This window comes from Elephantulus edwardii, unplaced genomic scaffold (assembly GCF_000299155.1).
Source record: "Elephantulus edwardii isolate Elephantulus edwardi_28Jun2011 unplaced genomic scaffold, EleEdw1.0 scaffold00058, whole genome shotgun sequence".
Taxonomy (NCBI): Eukaryota; Metazoa; Chordata; class Mammalia; order Macroscelidea; family Macroscelididae; genus Elephantulus; species Elephantulus edwardii.
In genome coordinates, this window is record NW_006399808.1 from 4,661,685 (window position 1) to 4,682,095 (window position 20,411).

The following is a 20,411-nucleotide window of genomic DNA, read 5'->3' on the forward strand; positions in this document are numbered from 1 at the left end:
GGGTACATTGGATTTAGACTTAATCGCTCCTAAATGTGAGATAGGCATCAGTGTGGGAGACCAGCAGCAGTGAGGCATGAGACATTACAGAAGTGGCATGTGGCCTAAGCTATCATATCAAGGAGAGGCTGGAGGGAAGTTCTTGATGGGCTAGGTGGGAGTACAAGATATGCTCATGTTGGGACACTGAATGCCTTGGTTATTTCTGCAAGGGGAAGTACCTTGCATTTGCTCCTTGCAGTAAAATGCTTGTCTGTCAGATCCTTTTCTAAAGCTAAGCATCCAAATGAAGAGAGACTAGGAAGAACGATTTGCCATCTGTTTCCAAAATATATTAGGCTTAAGGCTGAGCCCTCAAATTTAGAAACATAAAGGAGGAGGAAAAGTTGAAAGCAGAAATTAATGATTGGAACCTGGAATGGAGAATCATGAGTGTAGGAAAACTGGACATCGTGAAAAAAAGAAATGGAGTGCATAAATGAAATGAGATGAATTGACATGAAACATTTTGAGTCAGACAATCATATGATCTACTACGCTGGAGATGAAAAGGTGAGGAAAAAACCAGGGTCACTTTCATAGTTAAAAAGGTGGTTTCTAGAGCTATCTTGAAATACAATGTTGTGAGTGACAGAATAATATCCATACACATACAAAGAAGATCTGTTAATACTACTGTCATTCAAATATATGCAACCAGAGCCAAAGAGGAGGAAATAGATGATTTCTATCAACTTTTGTAGTCATATATCCATTGAACATGCAGCCACAATGCATTAAGAATAAAGGATGAAGGGGAGCTCTGGTGACCTAGTGGCAAGAAACTGTACTGCAATCCCAAAGGTACACGGTTCGAATCCACCAGATGCCCTACCGAGAAGGAGGGACAGTTTCCTCCTGTAGCAGTCAGATCTGATTTGATGGTACATGCACAAAAAATAATAAAATAAAATATAAAAAAGAATAAAGAGTGACTGGAATGCAAAACTTGGGAACCAGGAAGAAGAATCAATAGAAAACAAATCAAGCTGGACTTGGCCACAGAAACAAGGCTGAAAAAGAATGATAGAATTCTGCATAATCACTGATTTATTCATTCCAAATACCTTTTAAAAGAAACATAAACACAGTCTATCTACATTAAATTCACCTGATAGTATGCACAGGAATCAGGTCAATTACATCACGGAAGGAATTGTTGGAGAACTTCAACATCAGCAGTAAAAACTAAGCCAGGTGGAACAGACCATTTTATGCATCATATGTGAGTTCAAACTAAAGAAGTTCAAGTCAAATCCACAGGAATCAAAATTTTATCTTGAGTTTATCCCAGCTGAGTTTAAAAACCAACTCATGAACAGGTTTGAGGCATGAAACACTAATGAATGAAGACCAGAGGATATCAAGAATATCATCCATATAGAAAGAAAAACATCATTACAAAGATGGAGGAAGAAGTAAAGACCAAAACGAATGTCAGAAGAGACTCTGAATATTGCACTAAAGTGCTGAGAAGCCAAAGCAAAGGGAAGAAATTAAAAAGTTAAGGAGCTGAATAGAAGATTTCAAAGAGCAGCTTGGGAAAACAAAGCTAAGTATTATAATGAAATATGCAAGGATCTGCATATTGGAAAATCAAAAGGGCCAAACTCAGTCAGCATCTCTTAAGCTGAAGAAACCAAAGAATAAATTCAAGCCTTAAGTTGTTGTATATAAGGATGCTATGGGCAGAGTATTGAATGATCCAGGAAGCATTAAATGAAGATGGAAGGAATATACAGAGTCACTGTACGAAAAAGAACTGCCTGGCAAAGAAGAATTTCAAGAAACAACGTATGATCAAGAGGCAATGGTGATGAAGAAGGAAGTGCAGGCTGCTCTGAAGGACTTGGCAAAAAATAAGATCCCAGGAACTGATGGAATACCAATAGACATATTTCAGCAAACAGATGCTGCCCTGGACAAGCTCACAAGGCAGTGCCAAAAAAATCTGGAGGACAGCTACGTGGCCAAATGACTGGAAGAGATCCATATTTATGCCCATTCCAAAGAAAGTGACCCAATAGTGTGTGGAAATTTTCTAATATCCCATAGAAGCAAAATCCTGCTGAAGATTATCCAAAAACAACTGGAGCAGTACATAGACAAAGAATTTCCAGAAATATAAGCTGGGTTTGGAAGAGGTCGTGGCACTAGAGATATTATCACTAGATAATATAGGATCTTGGCAGAGAGTACCAGAAGAATGCCTCTATATTTAATAGACTGTGCAAAGGCATTTAACTGTGTGGATCACAACAAATTGTCGCTAACCTTGACAAGAATGAGAATCCCAGAACACTTGATTGGGCTCATATGAAACCTACACTTGGACCAGGAAGCAGTTCTCAGAACAGAACAAGGAAACACCACATGCATGGTTCAAAATTAGGAAAGGAAGGCATCATGAATGTGTTCTGTTTCCATACCTTTTCAATCTATATTCAGAACAGATCATCCAGGAGGTTGGACTTTATGAGGAGGAATGTGGCATCATAATTGGAGGAAGTCTCAGTTTACACTATGCAGATGACACAACCTTGCTTGCTGAAACTGAGGCAGACCTGAAGCACTTGCTGCAGAAGGTCAAGGACTGTAGTCTTCAATATGGTTTGAAGCTCAGCATCAAGAAGACAAAAGTTCTCACCAGTGGGCCAATTGGTAGCAACATGATAGAAGAGATTGAGGTTGTTCACAATTACAGCTTGCTTAACTCCATAATCAATACTCTTAGCAACAGCAGTTAGGAAATCAAAAGACGGATTGAACTTGGACAATCTACTTTTAGGGACCTTTCCAGAGTATGGAGAAGCAGTGTCAGTCTAGAGACTGAGGTGTGCCTGATCCAGGCCATGACCTTTGCAATTACTTTCTGTGCATCAGAGATCTAGAAAATAACTAAGAATGACAGAGAAGAATTGATGGCTTTGAGTTGTGGTGCAGGAGAAGAGTATTGAACATACCATGGACTGCCAAGCAAACAAATATGTCTGTCTTGGAGGGGGTGAAACCAAGTTTCTCCTTGGAGGCTAGGATTTTGAAGCTCCATCTCACATACTTTCGGTGCATGGGCAGGACAGACCGGTCCTTGGAGAAGGACATCATGCACAAAAGGGTGGAGGGAAAGCGCAAGAGTGGAAGACACCAGGTGAGATGGATTAATACAGTAACTGGGGCAATGGAAGTAAGATGTGTCAGAGTCAGTAAGACTGGCTCAGGATAAGGAAGGCTTAAGAGCTGTGTACACAGGGTTGCAATGAATCATAGGTGATTTGACAGCACATAACAACAACAGTCATTGATGGTTTTAAATCTGAGATTAATTACTCTTACGTATATTATAAGAAGATCTCTTCAGCTTTGTCATAGAGAATGGGATGTAATGGATTAGGTGAAGAGGCCAAGGAATTGGAGGCTACTTGTGGTTTAGGTGACAGATGATAATGACTTATGATAAGTATAGGTGGGGAGAAATGGTACCAATGAAGAATGTATTTTGGGGAGAGAGCTGGACAATGCATAAGGATGACAGAGGAAGAATTGATGCCTTTGAGTTGTGGTGTTGGAGAAGATTACTGAATATAGCATGCACTGCCAAAAGAAGGAATGGATGAATATGTTTTGGAGAAAGTGCATCCAGAGTGCTCCTTGGAGAAAAGATTGCAAAGCTTCATCTCTCGTACTTTGCATATGTAGCTATGTGAGGCTAATCTTTGGAAAGGGACATCATACTTGGAAAGATAGAGTGTCAGTGAAGGAGAGGAAGACTCACAACTAGATGGATTGACACAGTGACTGCAGCAGAGGACTAAAGTCAGAGATGATGAGGATGGCAGAGGATAGAACAGGGTTCAGGTCTGTCTTTCATAGGGTTTTTATGAGTCATACTTGACAGCACCTAACAACAACAACAACATATTGATGAACTGTATATAAGAATTAAAAGGTTAAGAGAAAGAGTAATAAAAAATAAAGTCTAAATTTTAGGTTTAAGCCATTGATGGATCTGTTTTATAGAGAAGGGGAGAGCTCAAGGAGCACATTTTAGGTAGTAACAGAGAAAGGTTCTATTTGGGCTCTGTTTAAACCCAAAAATACATGGACAAGTATTTGCAAGTCAGTTGAATATGAGTCTCCATTTGTGAAGAGAGGTAAGGATTGTTGTTGTTATTCACCCTTGAGTCATAACTGACTTATAATGGGTTTTAAGAAGCAGTAAATCACTCAGGAAGAGATTACCCATCTTTCTCACAGAGCACCTGGCAAGTTCGAACCACATGCCTTCGGGTTGGCAGCACAACTCCTTATCACTAATCAACCAGAGTTCACTAGGTGAGGATTAGAGATATAAATGTTCATATGTGTCAAGGAGAATCCTGGCACGAAACCAAACCGTATTTACACAGGAGAAAGAGAAGAGTTTTAGGAAAGAACTAAAACCTGTGGACAGGGATAAGGATAACCATCAGGAATGGCAAAACTCCCAGAGCTAGAAAGAGAGGACAAGTTAGCAAGAGCTAATCCTAAATCTTCAGAAGTGAAGAGCAGAAGGATTAGATGAGCCCTGGAGGGAAACAATATAGTGAAAGGCTATTTGGCAAGTGTCATGGTCTTTAGTTGTTGCTGGACCTACTATAATTTGGTTCAAAGAAGCTAAGGATAAGTACTGTGAATTAATCTCTTCTACTCCTCACATTGACCAAACAAGACAGGAAAGCAGCAGACACAGGGATCAATAAGATGAGCCTTGCAAGACCTAAAGCTAGAAGGTCAAGGGGAAAATTACAGCTCCGGGTCACTGGCATGAGCAAAGAAGCTACAGCTGTGAGCCTAAATGAGACCCCCTGAGAGGAATGTGCGGAAGGAGGGCAGATGGAAACTCAAGACAATGAACATTTCAACATCTATTGTTTGAGAAGAAGATGGAATGCCAACAAGGAGAATTGAGAAAGAACAGACAGAAGGTGGGGACGGGGGTGGGAATCTAGTTTTTTTTCTAGGCTACTGTCATAAATATCAAGAAAACAAAAGTTCTCACCACTGGGCCGATTGGAAGCATCATGATAGATGGTGAAGAGATTGAGATTGTTAACAACTTTAGTTTGCTTGGCTCCACAATCAACACTCTTGACACCATCTGCTAGGAAATTAAAAGATGAATTGCAATAGGAAAGTCTGCTGTCAGAGACCTCTCCAAAGTACTGAAGAGCAACAGTGTCAGCCCGGAGACTAATGTGCACTTGGTACAGACCATGGTCTTTGCAATTACTTGCTATGCATCAGAGAACTAGACAATGACGGGGGATGATAGAAGGAGAATTGATGCCTTTGAGCTGTGGTGCTGGCAAAGAATATTGAGTATGCTGTGGACTGCTAAGAGAATGAACAGGTTTATTCTGGTAAGGGTGAGACCAGGCTCCTCCTCGGAGGCAAGTATTCTGAAGCTTCATTTGACAGACTTTTAGACATACTGCAAAGTGAGACCAGTCCTTGGAGAGGGATGTCATGCTTGGGAGGGTGGAGGGACAGCACAGGAGAGGAAGACCCTCAATGAGATGAATTTATTCAGTGACTGGGGTAATGGGGGTAGGCATATTGGAGACAATAAGATTGGCACATGATAGAGCAGGGTTTAGGGCTGTTGTACATAGGGTCACTATGAGTTGCAGGTGACTCGATGGCATATAACAACAACAACAACAATTACCGTAAAGTTTTCAAAAAAGAAAAGTTTTAAGAAGTCACTTCTGTTTGAGAAGTGAGATCAAGGAATGAAGGAGGATGAAGATTTGACTTGAGGCTGTGAAGGTCATTGGTGACCTTGGCCTCAGCAAGAAGAATAAGAGACTGCAGCTGAGCACTGGAAATGAGAACACATGGGAGTTGGCGAAATCCAGGTAGCAGTGGTTTTAGGGGGAAAGAATGATTGCAAAGTGTGATCAGTTAGGAGAGACAGTGATTCCTTTTAAGGTAGGAACCATGAGAGTATGTGTGGAGGTGGCTAGTGGATGGTTCAGTGGATGGTGAGAAGAGAGAGTGGTGCTGGAAAGCACAGACTGGAGGGACCCAGTGAGAGAAAGTGCACAGCTCAAGCAGAAGGAGGCCTTTGATGGTTCCAGGGACACTTATCCAGAAGGACCAGAGAGGAGGTCGGGGCTCCGGAGGGCAGGGAGTGAAGTTCACTGGGAATGTGTGGGGCCCCTGCCCAAGTGCTTCAGCTCATGTGATGCTGTGTGAAGCTGTTTGTGTGAGGGAGAGGGGACAGAAAGATAGAGGCCAGAGAATGGGGGAGGAAATAGTGGACTGGTGCAGTGGGAAAGCAAGTTCTAGGAGGGTGGAGTTGTCCAGGGAATAGTGCAAAAGGCTCCTGAAATCTGAGGTCAGGGATTTAAATTGTGTTCTTTCTCCTACAACACAAAATTGCTCGGGTACAGGGGTGTTGCAAGTAGGACTTGATCAGGTGAGCACAGTAGAGGCAGAGAAGCATGGGAGAGAATGGCACTTACCGAAGTGTGCCACTTAGCAAAATGCAGATCTCATAGAGGCATTCAGCCCCTCAAGTTGGGGGATGTGTCACCACGTCCCCATGGCTTCCTTCGCTTTTTCACTTTATTGTCTGGCACATGGGGATTTCACTTTCAGAATCAAGGTTTAATGTAATTGTATCGGTGATGTAATTGTACTTTCAAGAATCTACTCAGACATAGGATCTCTTAAGTAAAGATGTAGTCAAGACCTTGAAACTTGTGTCCTGTTGAGCCTATTCCAACTTTTAGTGGTCTTAGAGGACAGTCAAACTCCCTAAGGAATTTCCTTGGGTGTGATGTTTATCGGAGTGCACCACCAGGTCTTTTCTCTGATGGAACATCTGGCTGGTGTATTTGAACCTCTGAACTTTAGGTTAGCTGTTGAATTTTTTCCCACATGTGGATTTAAATGATGACTCTCCACTCCTAGTTGTGTGACTTCGGGCAAGTCACTGCCCCAATCTGCACTTAAGTTTTCTTGTCTGTAAGACACAGATAATTCGTATATCATAACTCCCTCAAAAGTAGTTTGAGGATCAAATAAGTGAATCCTTATCAGTTATTTACCATACCTGGCCTAAAAGTTGTGGTCTATAAATGTTAGCTACCACTGTTGTTACCATTATTATTATTATTATTATTATTATTATTACTACATGTAGGAGGAGCATCCCATGGGGAGAAGATGGCCAGAGACAATAGAAGCAAAATTGATGCCTTGGACCCAGGTGCTTTTATCTTCCCTGCACTTTCCTTTCAAGACAGATCACCAGTTGGTGGTTTCTTAGCCACATTGCCACCCTGGGCAAACAGCTACCTTTGATTTTTTGCAGCATAAACGAGAGCTGTCATAGAAAGACATAGTGGAGGAGCTGCTCCAGTGGAAAAGGCATTTGGGCTGGGACTCAGAAGGCCTGAGTTAGGCCAACCCCCAGCCCTGGAGTCACGGGATGACTCGAGGCAGGCCACGACAACCCCTTCATCTGACAGCTGAGCAAGCTGAGTCAGAGAGACTTAGTTGCAAAATCTCTTCCAGATCCCAAAGCCTTAATATTGGCTTCCAACTGGTATCAATCATAAATGAAAGGCCTGTAAAAAATATAGAAAGGAACACCTAGGAATAAAATGCTCAGGAGTTGTGTTTACTTCTCCAGTCACCGGGCAGGGGAAGACCATGTGTATTTCTGGCAGTTTCATGCTGGGAAGATGAAGGCTCTAAGCCAGGGATTTTGCTAGTTTCTGAATCCAGAAGGTTGCAAGGTTGTTCCAATGAGGATGAGCCAATTCAGGCCTCCCATGAAAATCTTCTGGGAAGGGTCCATTTTAATCAGTTCTTGAAAGAGCTTGGTGGGTCTAATCCAGAAGCTCATTGTGGAGTATTCAGCACCCCTGGTTATCATACAAAGATAGGCTGAGGCAGATGAGATGTTCATAGTAATTGCTTCCTTAACTCTCTTGTGCCCCTCCCACTTCAAGAACCCCTGTCCATGTTTTGAGAATATGCCATCATCTGGCATGTTATTGTTGTTGTTATGTGCCGTCGAGTTGCTTGTGACTCATAGCGACCCTATGTACAACAGCCCTAAACTTTGCTCTGTCCTGTGCCAACTGCACTGTCTCTGACACTCCCATCCCTATTATCCCAGTCACTGAATCAGTCCACCTTATAGAGGGCCTTCCCCTCCTGTGCTGTCCCTCCACCCTCCCAAGCATGATGTCCCTCTCCAAGGACCAGTCTCTCCTCACAACATGTCCAAAGTATGTTAGACGGAGCCTCAGAATCCTTGCCTCCAAGGAGCCACCCGGTTTAACCCTTTCCAGGACAAATCTGTTTGTTTTCCTAGCAGTCCATGGTATTCTCTCAATACTCTTCTCCAGCACCACAGCTCAAAGGCATCAATTCTCCTTCTATCCTCCTTGATCATTGTCCAACTCTCTGATGCATAACAAGTGATTGCGAAGACCATGGCCTGTATCAGGCGCACCTTAGTATCCAGAGAGACACCATTGCTCTTCAGTACTTTGGAGAGGTCCCTAACAGCAGACTTTCCCATGGCAATGCGCCTTTTAATTTCCTGGCTGCTGGTGCCAAGACTGTTGGCTGTGGAGCCAAGCAAACTAAAGCTGTGTACAATCTGAATCTCTTCACCATCTATCCTGATGCTGCCAATTGGTCCAGTGGTGAGAATCTTGGTCTTCTTGACATTGAGCCTCAGTCCATATTGTAGGCTGCAGTCCTTGACCCTCTGCAGCAGGCGCTTCAGGTCTTCTTTAGTTTCAGCACGCAGGGTTGTGTCATCCGCATAACGCAGATTGTTGATAAATCGTCCACCAATCTTGACCCCACATTTCTCCTCATAGAGCCCAGCCTCCTGGATAATCTGTTCTGCATATAGGTTGAAAAGGTATGGAGACAGGATGCATCCCTGGCATACACCCTTCCCAATTTTGAACCATGCAGTGTTCCCTTGCTCTGTTCTGACGACTGCCTCCTGGCCCAAGTATAGATTTCGCATTAGAATGATCAAGTGTTCTGGGATTCCCATTCTTCTCAGAGTCAGCCATAGTTTGTTATGATCCACACAGTCAAATGCCTTTGCATAGTCAATGAAACACAGATAGACATTCCTCTGGTATTCCCTGCTTTCAGCTAAGATCCATCTAACATCAGTTACAATATCCCTAGAACCACAACCCCCTCTAAACCCAGCCTGGACTTCTGGTAGTTCTCTGTTGATGTGCTGTTCCAGTCGCTTTTGGATAATCTTCAGTAAAATCTTGCCTGCATGTGAAATCAGTGAGATTTTTCTGTAGTTTCCACATTCTGTTGGGTCACCTTTCTTTGGGATAGGAACAAATATAGATCTCTTCCAGTCAGTTGGCCAAGTGGTTGTTCTCCAGATTTCTTGGTACAACTTGGTGAGTACATCCAGGGCAGCATCTGTTAACTGAAATATATCAATTGGTATACCATCTATTCCTGGAGCCTTATTTCTTGCCATTTCCGTCAAAGCAGCCTGGACTTCTTCTTTCATCACCATAGGCTCTTGCTCATATGTTGTTTCATGCATAGCAGAAACAAAAAGAATCAGAGGCAAGCCATGCCAATCCTTTATGTTGACACAGGGTGGGACTATTGCTGTTGTTACGTGCCATCAAGTCGTCTGTGACTCATAGCGACCCTGTGTACAACAGCCTAAACCCTGCTCTATCCTGTGCCAATATCATTGTCTCGGATACACCTATCCCCATTACTCCAGTCACTCAACCAATCCATCTCATCGAGGGTCTTCCTCTCCTGCACTGTCCCTCCACCCTCTGAAGCATGATGTCCCTCTCCAGGGACTGGTTCCCTCCTTGCAACATGCCCAAAGTCTGTCAGACGAAGCTTCAGAATCCTTGCCTCCAAGGAGCAACCTGGTCTCACCCTCTCTAGGATAAACAAAAATATTTTTAAAATTCAGTGTGCTCAATCTGAAAAGACGTGTTACCTAGATTCATTAGAATTCCCAACATCATTCATTAAAAAGTATTACCATATAAAAAGAAAGAAGAAGAACCCCTGTCCAGCACCATCTGAGTGGTCAGGTGAGCCTTGGCTTTGTAGAAGAGACTCTTCATTGATTACGTGTTCTCAGGCCTAGACAGTATGAGAATTGGTCCAACCAGCATTGGAGATATTTATTATGGGCTACGGAAAAGAGGGATTCTGGTGGCTTAGTGATAAGGAATTTTGTTGCCAAGGTAAAAGTATGCAGATCAAATCCACCAGCTGTTCAGCGGGAATAAGATGGGCCGTTTCCTCCTGTGCAGTTAGTTAGGTGCTTCTGAAAATCCGCTAGGGGGTCAGCTATGGGTTGATTCCAGCTTGACGGTCTTCGACAGCAAGTGGAATCTCAGAGAGAGTTTGACAGAGCAATTGCTTGACTCTCCTCTGCCCTTCTTTTGCTTCCCCTTTTCGTACTCTATTATAGTTTCTCATTGGCTGACAAGTAAGTATGCTTTCAAAGTGGCACCAAAATCAAATCAAGCCTGCTAGCCCCATAGGACTGCATAGTTCTTCCAGTGAGTTTCTAAAGCTGTAAATCTTTCTGAAAGCAGAGTGCCTCTTCCTACTCCCACAGAATGGGGTGAAACTGCCAGCCTTTGGGGGAACAGCCAAGTGCTTTTTCAATCACAATACCACCAGGGCTCCTTAAAAGTGACACAACTAATAACTTCAGAATGGCGTATTTGCACCCCTACCACTATTTCATACATTTGGCCAGACCATGAGCGTGTCATAGATGGGCAGTGTCTCTGCCCACTCCTGGAAGGGCCCTGGACTCGTTTCCCACACGTCGCCACGAGCAGCAATGGAAGCTGCACACCCGGCGTGTCACATCAACAACCTTTCCCCCAGTTTCTTTTCAAAGACAAGTTTATTAAAAGAAGCACTAACTCAAATCACAGCGGCCTGTGTTTGAAATAAATGGTCTTGCAACAAACATTTCCGTCTGTAAACGTCTAAACCTTTCAAAAGATTAAAGGAAATTAGTGCTGGCATGTTTCATTAATTTGGCACCACGGTGGAGGAAATGTGGTACTCATTTCATTTGGATGGATTATGAAATGTGTCAGTTTTTCCATTCTCTTTCTCCAGGGCATATTTTTACTGCAAGGCCTGTCATGATGACATCACAGATCCCAAAAGAATAAAAAAATGTGGCTGCAAACGGCGTAAGTAGTATTTCTTTCCCCCTTCCCTCCCTCTGTCTATTCCCCAAATTCACTTTCCTTCTCCCTTTCCTATTTAAGAAACACTAAACATCAAGAGCTTTTCTTGAATATGTTTATGTTTCACCAGCAGTTTAAAGAGACATGACACAAATCCAGGTCCTTGCCTGATGGGTCAGAAAACCCCAACCAGCACCTGGGAGCTAGCCCAGCACCTAATCCTACTTCTTGACTCTGTGGCAGGGCCTATGTAGATATGGCAGGTCTAATAGGCTCAAGGATGATGTAGAAAAATGAGGAAAGTTGAGGCCCTGGAGGAGGGGTTGTGTTTGTAGAGCAGTTTCCGCTGGATGGGTGACCACCCAAAAGACGAATATCCACCCAAGGACTGAGGACAACTGAGCCTGAGGACCCAGGCTCCCAAATGAGAGTTGACACTCTGCCGATTATGATGCCTGTTTCTTTTAGTTCCAAAGATGAGAGTTTTCATTTATGATTTCTTTGAACTGGCCCCAGGAAGACATTTTCTCCCTAAACAATGGATTTTACTTATCATTATCCCAGGGGCCAATATCCAACTCCATTGCTCATCGACGTAAATTAGATTGTGCTTAGCTGATTCTCATCTATCTGCCCTCAGCATCTTCTAAAACAGTGTGCTATGAGGAGTCCTTAAGAAAAAAGACATAGGAAGAGAGGGATATTGGATTGTGAGCTCCAGAGGAGCCTGGCTGGCAGCAGGTTTGTGCCTCAGGAGGGCAGGCCTTTGGAGTCATTATCCTGTATTGCTTAATTGCAAATGTTCACAAGACAAGAGCAAACAATAATGATACCTTCCTTCCTCTGGTGCTGTAGCATTTGAAATGTCCTCTTGATCGTTTGCTTTGGTAATCATAACCACCCTGCATAATTAGCTGGGGCTGTTTTAATCCCATTTCACAAAAGGAGAAACCGAGGCTCCAGCTTTAGTGAGAAGATGAGGTTGTAGAGGTTCACACAGCCAACAGCTTGGTGCCTGGGTTCATCCAAAGGGCAATCCTGCACTCTGAGCACCCCAATCTTTTTCTTTTTTTATGAGGGTTCTCTTTTGTAGGATAGATAGTCTTGGGTCTGATGAGTTGTGAAAGATTGTTTTATAAAATAGGTTTTTATGAACAGAAGCAGACAGAGCAGGCAGCATTTCCAGAGCACGTGGAGAAGGCGAGGACCGGAGATGACCGTCAGTCTCTGGGACAAATAGAGGTGGACGTGGCACACTCGACTTTAGAGCTTTTCCTGTGGGAATTAATTCCTTCAGGCTGCTTCCTGATTTGGGGGCAGCACAGGCCACTTGTGCTTCTTTGTCCCTCTCCCCACTGAGTGAACCCCCTCGCCCCTCCTCATGCCTCCTCTACCCCTTGTTTTATATGATGGGTATTTACTGGTCTCAGAATGAGTCTGTAACTATCTGGGCCTACGAATGCTTTGACTCTAAGAACCAAACAGAATAACATCTAGGAGAACAGAAGGCACAACAACTCTCCGGGTTCTCCTCCTGCCTCCACCCTGGGTCTCTGTGGCTTCATAGACCCCTCCCAGTAGGCAGCCAGCCCTGGCCATGCCCATGGGTGCTAGACACAGACGCTCCTGGCACAAGTCTTCCTGGCCACTCATCCCCTGGGCTGCTCCCATCAGAAACAATGCATCATTGTGAGAATGGAGATAAACTAGAGAATGTCAGAAATTAAAAGTATGAATTCTTGTAGTAGAGGAGATTGGAAAATGCAGGAGAATGTCCACGTCAGTAATCCATGACAGGACACTTGTCAGTAACCTGATCCCACTGGGATATCATTGCAATAGCAAGGCTGTTATCCACTTGTTGATTGACCAGCCTCACTGACTGTCTTCTTGGTTCAAGGCGCCATTTGGGGTGCTAGGGAAGAGCAGTGAGCCAGACAGAGTACTTGGCCTCTGAGAGCTTTCACTCTAGACAGCAACCATAAAAACAATTCAGTAAACCCAGACAAAGATAAGTGCTTGTAAAGAAAATGCAGCAGGCAGCAGAGGGTGAAGCTGAGGGTGCAAGGGGCCTTGTGAGGACACTCCTTTAGCTAGGAGAGCAGGGAGACAGCCAGAGAGGGAAACACTGGAGGATCCCAGTACAGGGAAGATCAAGGGTGAAGGCGGAGAGCAGACCTGCTCTGCTGGGGGATTGCTATGCCTGGGCTGTCACAGCTCGGGCTTTAGTCTTGCAATAGGAAGCCTTTGGGAGGTTTCAAACAAGCAAATGACATTGCTTCTCATTTAAGAAAAAAAAAAAAATAAAAGTTTTCAAAGATATTCCTAATCTTCATGGTGACTGACTAGAGAGAGATTCTGTGTGGTAAGAGTGGAAGCTGATGGAAGAAGCCAGGGCTTTTTGAACTCTTTCTCACAGATGGAAATGTCCTTTTCAGTCCACTGTGTCAGAGTAGAACTCAGCAGACCATTTCTGAAGATCCTAGAAACAAGGATGGAGACTTCCCCCTGCTTTTCCATCTGAGTTCCAAACAAGAATGCCACTCCCTTTTTAGTTTCTTCTTAGAGAGAGGCACATAATTATTTGAAATAATTTTTCTTTTCTTCATTTCCTTTATAGTCGGTTCAGCTAGTGAAGCATATGATACTCCGTCATGCAGCATGCAGATGGCTGCAAGAGAAGTGTCCTGATAAGACCTAGCACAGGACCCTTCCCTTCTCCCTGCACTTCTTGACTTCCATGAAAAGGGCTCAGCCACCCCTCTTTACTAGTAGCCAATAACAATCTTGATTGTCCAAGTAATTGTCTTCCCAGTTAAAAGCCATCGCACCCTGTGCTATAAAGCAGGCGGGGTCCAAATGGATGGAGGAAATAGTAGTTAGAATAAAACAAGCCATTGGAAATAGATTTCCCATGCAGGGCAGGTAAGTGTGGAGATTGGGGGAAGATGAGTTTGGGGGGCAAAGAAATGCTAAGTAGCTGATTCAGTCACAGAAAGCTGGGGGTAATTTCTGTCCATTTGGACATGTTCCCTGGTGGACAGTCAGGTCCACACCTCCATGGTAAGTGAGGGATTAAATTCACCCCAGTTAGTACGTCTCCACTAGGGCAGCGCTAATGACAGTCACTGGACATACAGCCAGTAGACCCTTCTCCTCCGCCCCAATTCTCCCTGTTACATCTCTCCTCTTCCCCTCATTAACTCTCATGCAATAACCTTAAATGTTTCATGTTGTGTTATCCAGAGTACTGAGTGTGGATATTCCTTGTGCACATTTCTGAAATTCTGTGGTAGTCTAGTTTAACATTTTCATTTCTTTCCATTTCCTCATAGCTCTGCTTCCAGGAAGAAAGTTCACTTGAGCCGTCTGGCCCAGGAACAATCCCTTACCCCTTACTACTTACCCATTTTCTTTTTCTTTATAAGAAACCCTGTCTAATGACTTATTTTTTTCCCCCCCAGCCTCTAAAAGTTTGCCAAAGGTTGAACCCCCTAGGGGACAGAACATGTCTAAATTGATGTGTTTGAAGGAATTTTCTTAACTTCTAACCATTGACATATTCTCGATTTATTTTTTCTCTTTGCTGCCTTGGAATACGGCCCCCACTGTATTTTAACTGCACTCTGGTAGTGATATATTGTGAGTAAAACGGGTTCCCAGCAGCCCGAAGCCCAGTCCTCCTTGTCTTTCTCTAGAAGAGATACTTCTTTTCTTTTCTGTATAATTTCAGTTTCTTTTTCTTTTGGTATCTATGTTGCATGTAGCAGTGACATCATGCCCCGACTTCCTCATCCTTCAACACTGTTTGCAGAGTAGCCTGTGGCTAGAGAATGCCCCAGGAAAACCACTCTCCGCTCATCCACTCCATCCCCTCAGCCTCTTGCCAGCTTCTGGCAGCTGTCTTATTTTTCCATTTGAAAATAAGACCTTGACAACAGTGTTTCTCTTGGAGGACTTGTCACCAGACTTTTAGGGGACACTGATTAGGCTGAGGTAATTACCACTAGAGCTCTAGATGCCTAGACAATTGGAAGTCATTGTCATGCTTGCCTTTGATGAATTGTACTTGTTCTCCTCTGCTACTGAGCTTGAATTCCTATCTTGAGGGAGACATATGTTACATATATGTTCATATGTTATGATATATACATACATATATATGACATATACCAGTACTTTATATGTAAAAATATATATTTTTATATATAAGTGTAGAGGCATTTTATAGAGAGGGTGATGTATTTATTACAGAATATATACCTCTCTATATAAGAAGGTGCTTCTTAGAGAATGAATTAAATACCCATTTTGGGGAATGTAAGTATCTATAGATTGCTTTACTGGAGACAAGTATTTCCACAGTGGTAATTATTTCCTGCAGTCTATGAAGTCCCTTTGCTCTAAAAGAAAGTGAGTTCTCTTTTAATAAATAGCCATTAGAATGTACCCAATTCTTCTGTGGGTGTGAGTGAGCCATTGTGGAAGATCTTTACTAATCCAAGGCTGCAGTGATGGCTCAGAAAGAACATACTGTCTCTTTAATGAGCTCAGTAAAAGTCTAAGAAAGTAAAGTTTAATTCTTTGAGCGTTGACTTTGTTACTCAAAGAATTGGAGCCTCTTTTAACTTAACTTTGATAATTGAGGAAGATAATTTCAGATCAATATTTCTGTGGGGGACTTAGAATAGTGCTGGTTTTGTTGACATCAGCAATAGCCAGAAGGCTTTAATCACGTGCATGAGGCATCACCAAATGTGAGACACCCCCACAGAGCAGTTTAGTCCAATGGCGGGGCGGCTGGAGAAGCTGCTCAATATTCTGAGGGCTCCCACTCCTTTGCAGCAGAAGAGGTGGACTGGTCATCTGATTTGGGCTAGTCTTCAGTGCTAGGAGGGAAAACGGTGTGGAGTCTTGCGTTAACAACCAACTAAAACTGTGGCCTTCAATTCAGCACACATTTCTGCCAAAATTGACTCTGTGGCTCCCTTTATCTACAGAAAACCTCTTAGCAGACCTTGAAGGCCTGAGCCGCTTCCACACCTGCTGCAGCTAATGATTCCTTCAGAATTGGATGAGAAATGTGATCCCAGTCAACAAACAGTGTAGTGCCAAATCCCACTCCCTTCCCAGCCTGGACGTGGTTGCTGCGGAGGAATCGGCTTGCTCTGGGAGCTCTTGATACTAACTAGCTTTTCCCTTTCCCTCCTTCTGTTCTTGGAAAACCACTTGGAAGATGTTTCTTCTCCATCCAGAAGCTAATGGGAGGAATTTTGCTAAATGAAGACATCATCCCTAATTTATAACACTTGAAAGAACAACCTTGATTCCCAGTGTCACATCAAAATGCCGCAACTTTAAACCTCAATAGACCTTATCTTGGGTGAAATATTTTCTTTTTAATTTTATTGCTGCCTAGCACGTTAAGGCCAGCTCTGGGCTTCATGCTTTGGAATGATCCTGCCTTCATTGAACAAATTTTAAATGTGAGGTTACGATCTAAAACAGTGTCTAATAGAATGGCACCTTTCCCTCCCTTTTCTCACTCGTCTTCCCTTGTATTTGCTCCACTTAAAACCTAAACTAATTTCCCTTAACAGTTGTAAAGCACTCCCTGAGCCTCTTAGTCAAGTTCCCTTTTTTCCTGCCCCGCCCAATCGATGTGAAAATTAAGATCCTGAAATTGGATGTTGGCTGAACAATGTGGTTGCTGATGTAGGAAGCAGATGGTGCTGAGGGCAGGATAGGTTCCAACGTCGTCTCCCATTCCGGGGTAGGCTTGGAAGGGCTAGCCAGGGGAGGACCCACGTTTGACAGCTGATTGTCCGCTTGACTCAAGGAAGAAGCAGTAACTGAATCTAGACCAATCACTGCTTTCATTCCCTAACTGCCACTTTTTAAAATGTAGAGAAAGATTTCTGAGAGGATTCTTAAGATATGTTGCCAGTTTAAGCACACAAGAGTCAACAGAGTGTTTTGAGGATGTCCATTTGGGACATGGTCTTATTTTGTCTCTATAAATAACACTGGGAAGTCATAATGGAATTATTGGACGGATATCCACTTAATTGTGGCGAAGGAAAGCACATAAAAGCTTTCCTTCAAATTGTAAAACTGCTCGGACAGAGTTCTTTGAAGGGAGGGGAGAAGTCTGATTCTTGGCAGCTACATCACCTCTTTCAATAAATGTGGCACCAATCCAAGAACAAGAACCTTGTGACGTGGGCCAATGAGAAAACTGCCTCCCCAGACACTAATATTTCTACTTTCCCCGAGTCAAGTCGGCCTATGGGTACAATTAATTGAGCGTAAACTTCCAAGAACCCTAACATGGAATGAAAAGTAGTTACAGTAGTCACACCTGCCCAAGACACACTCTTGTCTGTTTCCTGTCTGAGGAAGCTGCAGCCTGGCTTTTGGAAGTGGTCTTGAAAAGCTCTGACCCTTACTTACAAAAGGCTTTAACGATTGCACAGTCATCTTCAAGGGCCTTTCACCTCTTCTTTCCCAGGTCCCCTAAATACTCACCATGGATCCTGAGAAGCAGCCACATTGGAAGGATTCTGTATGCATTTCAAGTCTTAAGAACACTTCATTGAGAGGAAAAAGCCTGCTAGTTCAGGGGGGTTGTTTGCTGCACTTCCACAGGAGTCCACTAGATGTCCTCATAGATCTACTGCCCATCACTTTTGTCGTCTTGAGGAAAACTTCCTCTTTTGACAGTTGAGACTCAGGAAGGGATGTTGATGACCACATGAAAAAGAAGAGAAAGCACAGAGGAGTGAGGGGTACTGTGTGTTGGGAAGGAGTACATAAAGACACTCTCCTCTGTTTTCAATGAGTACAGAACTTTTAAGAGAGTTATTCTTTGAAACCTAGCTTCAGGATATCTCAAATTAACCTATCTCAGCTCTAGAAAAGGAAATGATTACTGAGAAAAGGAAATAAAATATGAGTGGTTTAGAGCACCCATGAATCACTAAAACAAGGCAGAAGCATTAGGAAGCTACGAAGAGTGTTGATGGAAAAGAGGCAGGTGCTTTCAAGTTTTGGAGGTCCATGGTTTAATGTTAATTCAATTTTATTTTATAGTTCAGGAGTATGTTCTTCCACAGGGCATACCTCCATCTTCTGGAACATCTCCCACTAGGGAGGCACTTCCTTGTCAGATTTTAGTTAAAGTTTAAAGAGCTTGCCCAAGACTTGTGATAGTGTCCCAAAGAAAAGTTCTCTCAGAAGGGCGCACAAATCCTTCACATCAGACGGAGCCTCCAGAACTGAGCTCACAGAAGGCATTAACGTTTGAGAGAATGGACCCTGAACTTATATAGATCAAGATACCAGACAGGCAGCAAAAGAAAATGGACTAGTCCCAGGAGTTGAGCAAGGAAGCCCTCTCCCAGTCGATAACGCACTGGTCTATCCATTGTGAATCCGAAAGTTTGTTTGATGTGTGGGGGTGTGTGGGGCTTGGTCTTTTCTACCTGTTTCTGTCTTGTCTTTGGGCCTCTCATTGATCATTCTTGCTGTTTTTTTGTGGTGGTGCTTGCTCGTCTTTTGAGCTTTCTCTATCATATTTTGTATGAGTGTAAAACTGGGGAGGAATCATGGGCCACAGCATGTTTTCCTTTTTATACATATCCTGCTTTGGAATGCGATTGCTTATAATTAACAGTTAATCTTCTTATACCAAATGGTTTTTGCTGCTTCGATGACCAGTTTTGGCCTGCTCCTGCATGCTAACAATGCAGCATTCTTAAACAGTGCATGGGCTCCAGAACAGCCAACAATAACAGTTGCAAACAGTCCCTGAGAGGCCCTGGTTTAAAGTTGTGCTCCCTCCTGACAGTTTACAAAGTAGGAGGTTTCAATTACTCATTAAGATAGGTTTGCCTCTGTCAAAACAACCTCAAAATTATTCTGCCTCCATTTTTCTCGCTATGTTCTTAAAAAGATGGTATGTGTGTATGTTTGTGTGCATACAACCCTTTCATTTCTCCCATAAATGTGTCAGATGCTATTATTGCTTATAAACCAAAAATGGTGGGATGGAAGTGAATGCCTGGGACTGTTGCTAATAAGAAGCAAAGCATCTCAATGTTTGACCGGCTTCTCTTCTGCTACAGCATTTGATTAATTTTTTTTCCTCAAAACTGTTTGTCTGCAGGGAGGTAAAAAAAAATCTCCTTTATTTCTCTCTGTTGTGTGCACATACCAAATCACTCAGCATTCCTACTAAAAAACCAAGGAAGAGAGAATGAGAGAGTGGCCTCCACATTGGGTAACACAGGTGGATATATTCAAAGAAATATTTCCATATCTTCAGCTGAAGACTCGTCCTTACTGCTATGTGCCTGGCCTCTCTGGCCATTTGCACCATTGCATCAGACCCTCCAAATTTCTCTGACTCAAATGCTATAGCGGAACCTTTCATGGGTGGAATGAAAAGCTTAGCTTATGAGAATGAGTGTCACGCAATCAGCAGGGTCGGGCATGCATGATGATCCAAATGACCAACTCACCGGGATGTGGAAAGAACGCATCTTGAGAAATGCAAGCCAAGTTTACGGGAGTGGAGGTGCTGCTGAAGAGATCTCTCATTCGTCTCCTGAGTAATTGTTTCTCATAGTCCTAATGTTACCTGTTACCCTTGCTTGACAAACACGGTGTATGACAACTCACAAAGGTCTTAGAACAGGACTTGACCCGTGGGAGAGATTTAAAGCTCTTCTTCCTGTTGACTGTCACCTTCAAAGAGGGCAAAACCACAAGTCATATTTTAAAACAACAGTGCAACCACTCTTCAAAGAAAAAGGGGGAAAGGCTTTCCAAATGGAAGGTGTGGGTACAGGGAAAGCCATCTCTCTGTTCAGCCTTTCTGGATGGCCATAGTAGTTGAAGAAAGGTGAATTCTTCTCCCTCCTTGTGCAGGAAAATAAAGAGCTGTTCGGTTCATGCCAAGTGATAAACATGTTTGTCTGTTGTAACATCAAAATAGGTACAAAAGCTTTGCTTGTACAGAAATATAAATTGACTTCAAGGGTGAAAGTCAAGGTAAAAACTATGTGATTATGTCCATACAATTTTTTCCTCTTTTACTTCCAATCATTTCTAATATATTCTGGTTAA

The 20,411-nt window shown here is 43.1% G+C and overlaps 1 protein-coding gene across 23 annotated transcripts in view; it reads left to right on the forward strand.

Annotated features, from left to right (window-relative positions):
* KCNMA1 (potassium large conductance calcium-activated channel, subfamily M, alpha member 1) overlaps window positions 1-20,411 on the forward strand; it is a 1,059,824-nt gene that overhangs the window by 837,188 nt on the left and 202,225 nt on the right. For 16 of the 23 annotated variants that reach the window (XM_006887495.1, XM_006887496.1, XM_006887476.1 and 13 more), the window contains one exon: window positions 11,209-11,285. In XM_006887495.1, coding sequence (XP_006887557.1) covers window positions 11,209-11,285 — 77 coding nt within the window. Of the gene's footprint in view, window positions 1-11,208; window positions 11,286-14,915; window positions 14,925-20,411 lie in introns of all 23 variants that reach the window. The other 7 variants (XM_006887494.1, XM_006887477.1, XM_006887478.1 and 4 more) reach the window with 1 other exon arrangement.